At 29.2% G+C, this 10,391-nt stretch overlaps 1 protein-coding gene across 1 annotated transcript; it reads left to right on the top strand.

The window, feature by feature from the left end:
• Positions 1-1,515: 1,515 nt before the first annotated feature.
• On the top strand, positions 1,516-4,468 carry LOC120160365 (protein TIFY 9-like). The gene is made up of 7 exons (XM_039170792.1): positions 1,516-1,548; positions 1,582-1,736; positions 1,889-2,063; positions 2,149-2,233; positions 2,324-2,438; positions 2,591-2,654; positions 4,328-4,468. Exons 1-7 carry the CDS (start codon positions 1,523-1,525, stop codon positions 4,356-4,358), a joined length of 651 nt encoding a protein of 216 aa, XP_039026723.1. The 5' UTR covers positions 1,516-1,522; the 3' UTR covers positions 4,359-4,468.
• Positions 4,469-10,391: the final 5,923 nt, after the last annotated feature.

Genomic DNA, 10,391 nt, shown 5'->3' with positions numbered 1-10,391 from the left:
ACTGCTAACTATAATACAAGAAACATAATTTTGTTTATTATTATTTTTTTCCTATCGGATTTCAGGTTTTATCTTGGCTAATTTAAATCGAGTCTCATCGTACATCTGATTTTGGTGGATAAATTTCCCAGCAAGTATTTTTTTTATATACACAAGGACATGGGAAGAAAAGTATTAATTAATATTAAATATATATGTATTTTTGAAAAATAAATAAATAAAAATTTACCCTATCCTCTCAATTAAAAAATTGTATTTATGAAAAATAAAAAATACTTTGACCCCGACTTAATAAATTTCTGGTTCTGTCCCTACACAATAACTCGAACTTGAGACTTTACTTAAACGATATCAAACTTATTAACATTTGATTTACAAATACATAATAGTTTTTAAATAAAGATTCGTTATAAAACAATTATTTCAATTCAATACATTTTAAACTTATAATCTTAGACCTCACACGAGAACACATTATTTTGTTAATCAGTGGATAAATTGATAGAATAATTATTTAACATAAAATATATAAAATCATGCTTTTAGCTTTAAATATACTAAAATACTAAACTCTATAAAATGATAGAGAAACAAAATTTGAGAATATGATACGAATGAAGCGACTTCAGCGGTAAATGAATTATTGTTGTTTCTTAGGGTTTCATGTTCGAGCACAATAAATGACAGGGGTCTGAACGTTCAATGCCAAATGGTTAAGATATCTTTGAACATTTACTACTTTGTACTTAACCCATATTAATCTAAAATTTTCTTTTAGAGTTTTAGTCCCCTCAAAATTTTTAAATTTTAAATTAGGCCCCTAAAATTTTAGAGTACTTTTGATTAAATCCTCCCTAAGTTTTTAAAAGTTCTCTCTTTGTCTCTACAAACTTTGCAAAGTTTTAGTTAAGCCGCAATTTTTGGAAAAAAAATTAAACCCATCAACTTTTTATTGAAAACTTTAATTTGGCATCTAAGATTTTGAAAATTTTAATTACATCCCCAACCTATTTTGCCAAGATCCAACACTAGGAGTATTTAACGTAGTTAATGACTGGATTGACAAAAGTATATTATCGATGCAATAATGATACTTTAAGTACTTAATTATAATGTTTTTGAAGTTTAAGTATATATGAGGAAATTAATCCCAAAGAGAAAAGGAAATAAATAGACATATACTCCGTTATGGTCATATAGTTGGACCTGCTTCATTTGTTGGTAACACAAACTCCATGTGGGAGACGTGTGCGTTTCTTATACGCTTTACCAAAAATATATATATATATATATATATATATTTGGGGTTTAAAGGTTTCACCTTTATTATTAGGTCGTACATTTAATTTTGATCGGTGAGTGTTTAAATAGATATTTTTTACATATACAAAAATTTGAATTCGAGATATTGCTGAAACGATATTATCAACCAAATATTAAATAAAATAAAATATTTATTTATTTAATAATTATTAATAAATACAGCGAATCCCCTTTAATACATTCTCATGCATCTCGTGTAATGCTCCCTCGCCTCTCCATTTATATGCACTTCAAATCTCTCGTTGTAACATACAGGAGCCAAACAAACAAACAAAAGCAGAGTTTTCTCTCAGAAAAAAAAATAAAAAAAATGTCGAGAGCTACCTTTGAGTTTGATTTCTTTGGAATGGAGAAAGCGAACTCCTGCAATTCTCAGTTCCAGAAATTCCTCGATCGCCGTCGGAGCTTGCGAGGTACTTTTTTTCTTCATTTTTAGTGATTTTTTTTGTGGATTTGAATTTGTTTGAGCGAAGGCGATGGTGTGATTCAGTGATTTTTTTTCAGTGTTTTTTTTTAGTGAATGATTGTGTTTGCAATGAAAAACGATTGTGATTAATGTTAACAGGTATTCAAGGAGCCATTTCGAAGATGAATCCTGAGCTGATTAAGTCTGTGATTTCCTCCGATTCGTCGAACCAGAGTCCGGTTGATTGGAGAAAGTCTTTTTCAGTGCCTTCGAGTCCTGAAGAAGATCGGACTAGTCCGGTTCCTTCTTTACCTATTCTGAATCCTGCCTTAAGGTAAATCGATTTTTCTGTAATTTCATGGATAAACGATTTCTTAGAGTACCGATGTGAAAAACGATAACGTTTTGTTCAACTTCAGAGCTTCTGAGGACGGTCCTGAAACAGCTCAGCTGACGATTTTCTACAACGGAACGGTTTCTGTGTTCAATGTTCTTCGTGACAAGGTTCGTTTCAATTATTGTCGAAACCTAATATCCATAGATTTATTTTAAAAACAAATGCATTAAAAATTGAGTTATTGATTTTTTTATTAGGCGGAGAGTATTTTCAAACTTGCTGTTGAAGGAAGCTCAAAAAATGTCGAATCGACTGATTCATCAAAAGTTGCTAATCCTTCGAGCAATCAACAAAACCTTCTCGAAACTCGTAACTCGTAACGGAGGTCAGTTTCTGTTTTCCACTTTTCCTTCCATTTCTACCCTTTTCTTCCTTATGTAAACACACACATATACGTGTGTATATTCATGTTCAACTTACCAAATTCGTCTACAAAAGATTTTTATATATTTGTGGATATTTTTATGCAGATTTACCAATTGCTCGAAAGAAGTCGCTGCAGAGATTTCTGGAAAAGCGTAAAGAGAGGTAAGACCATATTTATCAAATTGCATATTTTGCTGTGCTGAATCTCAAATTACAATTCCTTTTAAGTTGGTGCTTTTAAACAAACAAATATAAGAACAACTAAAACGATTATAGGTAAACTATGCGAATAGTCCTCTTATTTTTTGTCTGACCGACTTTGATTATTAATTTAAAATTTAAGAGTATGTGGTCTCTAATATTATCGATTCATCCGATTTTAATTCATAACATTATCGATTCTTTCGATTTTAGTCCATCAACCGTTAACTCCCGTTTGACATTAGTCCCTCAGCTATGTTACATATTCATTAAGGGTTAACAGTAGAGTGATTTAAATCAAACATAACGATAATGTTATGGATCATTTACCCTCAATTTTAAATTTAGTGATCAAATTCGGATAGACCCTAAACAAAATGGACTATTCACATAGTTTACCCAATGATTATTTATGAAAATTTAAATTTTTTGGAAATATTTTTAAAAATTTTGGAAATATTTGATGGCAGAAAAAAGTAATAGGATACAAAACACAGTATAGATCCTTAATGAATAAAATACATATTTTATTTCTTGTAAAAATAAATAAAAAACCCTTATATTCACACAAAAAAAAGCCTTGTAAAATGCAATTTTGCTTGCTTGCCTGCATTTAAGCACGTGGAAAAGGCAAATGGAAACTCAATTAAATTTAGAAAAAATGCAAACAAATATCCCTAACGTTTGACTGTATATGTAATTGTGCTCAAATCGTTTTTTTTTACATTTAATCTCCCCACGTCTCATTTTGGGTAAAAAATCACACTCGTTAGATAAAAACCGTTAATCAACTGACGATCAACACCTGAAGCTGATCAGCAAGAACATATGGAGGGAGATGCTGATGTGGCATGTCCATATCATAGTAGATGATGACGTGGCATATCCTAATAGACTAAATATTGATGTGGCATGTACGTGTTTGATGCCACGTCAGTAATTTTTTTAAAAAATAATTAATAATAAATAATTATATTTTTACTAAATTAATATTACTCAATCAAATGTTGTCACTGACACATGAATTTTTATTAAATTAAGAAAAGAGGGATTATTAAATCTCTACAAATTTTACAACTCATGGGATTTAAACCTGGGTCTAAAGGATGAAAGTCTTTATGCTTAACCATCAGACCAAATCACTTGTTGTTATTGAATGGTTAATAACAATATTTAAATTATATTGTTGCTATCAAAACCATCATTAACACAAGGAACCGAACGGCACTAAAAATTCTAAAAGATAAAGAGAAAAAAAAACACGCGCTTTTAAATAGGGGAGGCACATCGACCTTGACTAAACCAAAGGTTACAATTGGCCAAAACATTAAATGAATAAATTAATCGACTAAATTTTAATTTAATTAACACTTTTATAAGTTATTATTTAAATATAATTTATGTATAAATATTTTTTTTAAATAATCTTAGTGATTATAATATAATATTTATTTAAAATTTTCTTAATATAATGTCAACTCATATATTCTCTATAGATATAATTTTTCAAACTTATGACTTTTAAAAAAATATTAAGTTTAAATTTAAATTTAAATATTATGTTTGAAATAAGCAATGAAAATTATAGGGCTACATCTAACAGGTGGTTTTTTTTCATTTGTTTCTTTCTTTAGGATGACTTGTGCATCACCTTATGTTTGGTAGTCGTTATACCTAAAACAAAACGAGTTTATTGAGGAAAGGGTAGCCCACCTTTGTTTTCAAACCCTACATTGGAGATGCTAGAAAATGGAGCCGACGAGAGGATGGGTTTAGTTTTAGACGGATAAATTATATATTTATAGATGGAAACTCGACTGAATTATACAAGTTAAGTGATAGAATGATTTATTATATATTATTAAATGTTAAGTTACTAGCTACTTTTTTTTTGGGATAAATTAGCTACTTTTCTTTGGTAGGGATTTGGCGGATTTTTTTATGACTTTGGACTTTGTATGGACACAAGATACCTTCTTTTATTAATTAATTAATTTTTGACTTTATTAATGTTATTATGTTGATTGTGTATTTAATCTTTTTTATTTTTTTAATCATCAATTTTGATTTATTAATTAATTAATTCAGATCGGATATTGTATAGGTGAGGTCGACCCTCCTAATCTAATTTGTTTCATTTGTAAATATTTGGATTCAAACCTCTGTTCTTACTTAAGGAATCTAGTGTCTCATCTCATTAGACTAATTGATATTTAATCTTTTCATTTTATAAAAATTGAGAGGTTAATTTGATTTAAATATAATAAATTAATAAAAATAAATTAGAGTATACACATTTCATAAAATAAATAAATATTTAAAAAATTGAATTTTAAGATATATACTTACCCACTCTAGGATTATAAATGAGTCTAGTCGAGTTTGAATATTGTTGAGTTCGACTCGTCACAAAAAAATTTAAATGGAGCTCGACTTGGCTTGAAAATTGAAGAGCCTAAAATTTTAATATATATTTTTTTGAGTTACGAGCTTTTCGACTTAAGGTTTTTGCCTGTTAAGAATTAGAGTTCGAACTTGAATTAAGCCTATTCAAATCGAGTATTTATCGAGTTTGAGTTTAAGTTAGTATGTAGGCCCTATAATTGTCTATCTGTCCCTTTTATCTAATCAATGATTTTTCATTGACATTCATACGTGTAATTCTTTTTCCCCTTCAACATTATGAACTCCTTAAACATTCAAATAAAGGTTTCCAATAGCAAGATCTAGATTTTCAAACAATTAAAATAAAAGAGTAAAAATTTGAAAACAAGAAACAACTAAACCAGTAAAAATAAAAACACTTCCAAAGATTAAAAGTTTATAAAAAAAAGCTTAAAGCTGTCGATCGATAGCGATGTAGACAATGCAAGCGGCATTGAAGGTATGAAAAATATGAAAAAGGAATAACGATAAAAAAATAAAAGGAAAACAATGAGTTTGATTTCATTTGCTTTCATAAAAACATTGGGAAAATATATCAATTTAAAAATTTAAAAATACTATTAATATATTTTTAATTTGAAAATCAAATTTCATAACTTTAAAAAATTTGATTTTTATATTTTATACTCAGAAACTTTTTTATAGTGTTGTTGATGATGTATGTGATATCGTCAAGAAAATACTTTGGGTGCATGGAATTAGGGTGATCAATGTTTTTTTTTTCGTACGTTGGGCAATTATCGTTTATGATATTTTAATTAAATAATTAATATTTCATTTAATATAATAATTACATACAATTTAATATGTTGTTTATTATTTATCTTATAATAATACTTATTTTATATTTATATGTCGAGTAAAAAATATAATATAAATGAATTCTTATACATTAAAATTAAAAAAATTAATCAAATTGGGTGACCAAAATATAACAAAAACTTAAATTTAATAATGATTTTGAAGGGAAAAAATGTTGGGTAACTCAAACAAAACCACATAAATAGTTGAGTGACTAAATATGTAATTACTCGCGTGTTTTTTGACGGAGTTACTGTATGAAGTAAATGAGGTAACGATTTAAACTAAAAAAAAACATTTTAAAAAACATTTTAAGAGATAAGTCAGTACAAATAATATATTTTAAAAACAACGATACATTTAAACCTAAAAAAAACCCATGCATAAAACCCAAATCGGTCTACCAATTCCAATTTCAAATCTCAGCGGTACAATTTAAGGTCATATCCAGTCTTCATCTCTACTCTACAACATCTCTATCTCTACTCTAAAGATGAAACAGTAATTCATCTCCAGCACTATCTCTACATTACCATCAACTCTACTTTATTCACAATATTTAACTATTATAATATTGATTTTGCAAATATAAAATAAAACATATATATTTATAATAAATATCAAAATAAAAAGCATAAATGAAACATTCATAAATAACATTACGAAAATACAAATAAATAAGAAAATTACATTTCATAATAATTGTTTGACTAATTTCAATGTATTTTTATTTATCTTGCAAATTAATCTACTTGAATTTGAAAAAAAATCAGAAAAATTACAAAAAATAGAAAAATTACAAAAAAAAAAATAGTATTTTTATATATCTAATTTCAATGTATTTTTATCTATCTTGTAATTTAATCTATTTGAATTTAAATAAATCAAAAAAAATGTAGTATATGCTACAATACCATGTTAGATGTGACGCGGACTGTAGCGTTTCTCCAAACTGGAGATGATTATGACGATGCAGTGAAGGAAGTTTTTTTTCTACAGTAGAGAAAAGCAGGGATTATAGTGCAGCATTGGAGATGCCCTAAGACTGCTTATTTACATCTATGAAATAAACCAAATAAAGGGTGAACCACTTTTCTAACAATAACACGTACCGCAGTGAAAATTTAGTCGGAAGGTTCCCTTTTCGAAAGAGCCAGTCTATATAACTTTGTAATGACCATCAATAATTTCGGTGATAAATAAATTATTGTCATTCTTTAATATTTTGAGTTTAAACATCAAGAATATTAAGAATATGAGTGTTTAATGTCAAAAAATTAAGAATTATCTTTAAAGTTTAAACAAATACTATATTTTAAATGGTTGTCCCTTGTTCCCATATATAATGGGATAAGGGGAGGTAAGATAGTAGGCTGCCCTCAACACCAGGTTAAGAGCAGTTTCCGTAGAACACCTCTGAATTATGAAATATCTTGCGTGAGACTCGATCTCACAACCTCAAGGTTAAGAACCTTGTGCTTTACCAACTGAGCTGGATAGTCATCTCAAATACTATATTTTACCTCATATTAATAAAAAAATCTATTTAACTTCACAAGAAAGAAAAGACCATCAGACTTGTTAATTGGGCTGGAACGATTTAGCCTAGCATCGAAATAATTTGAATAGAAATCTTATTTATTTTAAATTGGATTAAATTTAGGTTTAGAGTATTAATGATTTAAAGTCTGAGTCTTAATTTTGATAAAAAAATATTAACGATTTAGCTTGGGGACGTTTAGGGTATTCTTTGATGATCACAACACAACCACTAACTGTTTATCGTTTTCGTTTGTGCGATCACATGTTTGAGAAAACGTGCATAGATAACAAACATTCTTTGATTTTCACGTGAGGAGAATCAAGCTGCCGACAAATTAACTAAGCCTGCTCGACCGCATCACTTTCTATTAGTGATAGGAACAGACACAAAAATTTATATTAAGAATGGTAAATTTATTAAATTTTAAATAAAAAATAGCTTATAGAAATTGAAAAAGAGTAAAGATATATTTCAATAAAAATATAAGAAATATATAAAAATTTTAAATTTTTTGAGAGAACTTCCACCAATCCCTCTAAGTCCATCCTTGGTTAATGATCTATGACATTCCACCGGCAGACCTCAAAGTATCTTAATCAGGAGCTTCCGATTAGCTATTATTTCATAATTGTTAGTTTTATAGCCTAATTGTCTAGGCTCTTTTCAACTAAAAAAATATGTTTGAATTATTTTAAATTTACATGGAAAATATTTAAATTATTAATTTTTTGATCATACTAAACTGGAAAATTTAAGGAAATAATACAAGAGAGAGAAAAAAAATTTGTAAAATGAAAATGATTGAAAATTATTTTTGAGATCTATATCATTTGCTACAGTGCACATGAAACTCGTCACGTAGACATAACGAGTTCTATAAAATATATTAAAATATTAAAACTCATCGTGAGGGTGTGACAAGTTCCATACAAATTTATTCTATATCATATGATGAATTCTACCTTTTAATATATTTTGTTCTACACTGTAATAAATATCGTAGATTCAAAAAAAAATAGGTCACCCTATTGTGTTAGACAATTTTCCCAATTGAATTATTAGACCAATCTTGCCTATCAAATTTGATCAAATTAAAATTATAATTGATAAATGGAAATCAAACTATAATTCTACCGATTAGAGTTAGGGTTGATTTAGTTCACATTCACAAGTTAAAAGCGAATTGTACGAAACTGTTTTATATTTATAGAAAACAATCCATCGAACGGAAACTTCTTTGATTTTTCCCATGAGACTGACTACCAATTAAGAAAGCCAGGTAAAGATCTGTATCATTTTAAATAGGTTTAATTTAAAAATAAATATTTAAAATATATATATATATATTTTTAAATATTGTTATCCGATATATATCGTGTTTATATATTTTTTGAAAATTTTATTTTAGAAAAACTTAAAAATGTTATTGATGTTTTTTAATAGATCCTAATTTTTTCCAAAATGTTAGAAATCCCTCCTAAAAATTTTAACCCCTCAAAACTTGCCGACCTCCCTTTGTCGGTCGGCCCCGTCGCAACGATCGCCGCCCTTGAATCCCTAATGCAGCAGATTCCCAAATACAAAAGGTTATGGTGGCTTAAATGTAGCAAATACTCCTTGTCGGCCGACCCCCAAAACTTGAATGTTGCATCGTCGTTTGCATTGATTGCTTCTTGGGGATACAATATCCAAATGCAGCAAGTTTTGGTGGCTTAAATGCGGCAATGAGCCACCCACCCCAAACGCAAGAAGCCAACCAAGCTTTAACCGACGACAACGAGGACTAATATTAGGATTTTAGGGATTGGATGACGACAAAGGCGGTGATCGATTTCTAAATAAGATGTGACAACTGGGTGGCTGTTGGAAGACGGCAAGAGCGCCGACCTGATAAAAGGGATTTAGAATTCAGATTTTTAGAATTTTGGATTTTAAAAAATTAGGGTTTTTATTTTAAATATTTTTTAAAATTTTATAAATATCTCATATGTCAGATAATGATGTTTTTTAAAGATCGTTACGGTATAAATACTTAAAATGATAATATTAGAAACGTTAAGCACTTATATTGACGGAAAAAATGAAACTAGACACCTAAATGAGAAAAATATATAATTTAAACACATTTTTTTTATTAATTTGATGTAAGTACAAGATAATATATATTCAAATATCACTTTTAATCTCTCGACATTGAAGGCTCACACCCTTGACATCTATAATGCTTGAATTCGAGTCCTCAAATAATAACAATAATTATTTTACCACAGACATCACTAGATGAAAACGATAAATTTTTTTAAACGTCTAATATATCTACATGATCTCGAACCTAAAATTCTGATTAAACCGAAACAACCTCGTTGTGTACTTCATTGCGAAGATAATACAACCTTGTCCCTTTAACACCCAAAATCTTTTAAATTGCAAAGTACTTTTCACCTTCCAGCATAAGAGAAAAAATAGTCCAACCTAAAGAGATTTTTCCATTTTCCGCCATAACCACGAGTGAAAAACCAGAAGGGAACACAAAAGTAGAAGAATCCCATGAACCATCATCCACAACAAAAGATGATCAATCACAAGGCAAACCAGGTGTTGATCATCATCATCCTTCTGCAAATGTACCACCATCTTCATCGGAGGAAGAAGAAGATAAAAAGCAATGGGGAACTCACATCATGGGGCCACCGGCAACACCTGTTGCTCACCCGGATAACCAAAAGGCTGCTGCTTCGTGGATCGCCGGTGACCACCAGCGAATCTATGAGCTGCCTTACCTCTTTACTCACCGGCGGCGAAGAAGCCGACGCCGAATTCATTTGAGCTTGTGATTAATTTGTTCAATACTTGGAGTAGGAAGGCCGAGACCGTCTCCCGCAACATCTGGCACAATAGTAAGTTTTATA

The sequence above is a fragment of the Hibiscus syriacus genome, unplaced genomic scaffold, assembly GCF_006381635.1.
Source record: "Hibiscus syriacus cultivar Baekdansim isolate YM2019G1 unplaced genomic scaffold, ASM638163v2 tig00111392_pilon, whole genome shotgun sequence".
In the NCBI taxonomy this organism is placed as follows: Eukaryota; Viridiplantae; Streptophyta; class Magnoliopsida; order Malvales; family Malvaceae; genus Hibiscus; species Hibiscus syriacus.
This window is presented reverse-complemented; position numbering and strand designations above follow the sequence as displayed.

Excerpts from the sequence above, each read along its gene's own strand:
- LOC120160365 (XM_039170792.1), top strand. The coding sequence starts at position 1,523 with ATGCTCCCTCGCCTCTCCATTTATAT. Across the intron at positions 1,549-1,581 it reads CCTCGCCTCTCCATTTATAT|CCAAACAAACAAACAAAAGC; the intron begins GCACTTCAAATC and ends AACATACAGGAG. Across the intron at positions 2,439-2,590 it reads AAACCTTCTCGAAACTCGTA|ATGCAGATTTACCAATTGCT; the intron begins ACTCGTAACGGA and ends GTGGATATTTTT.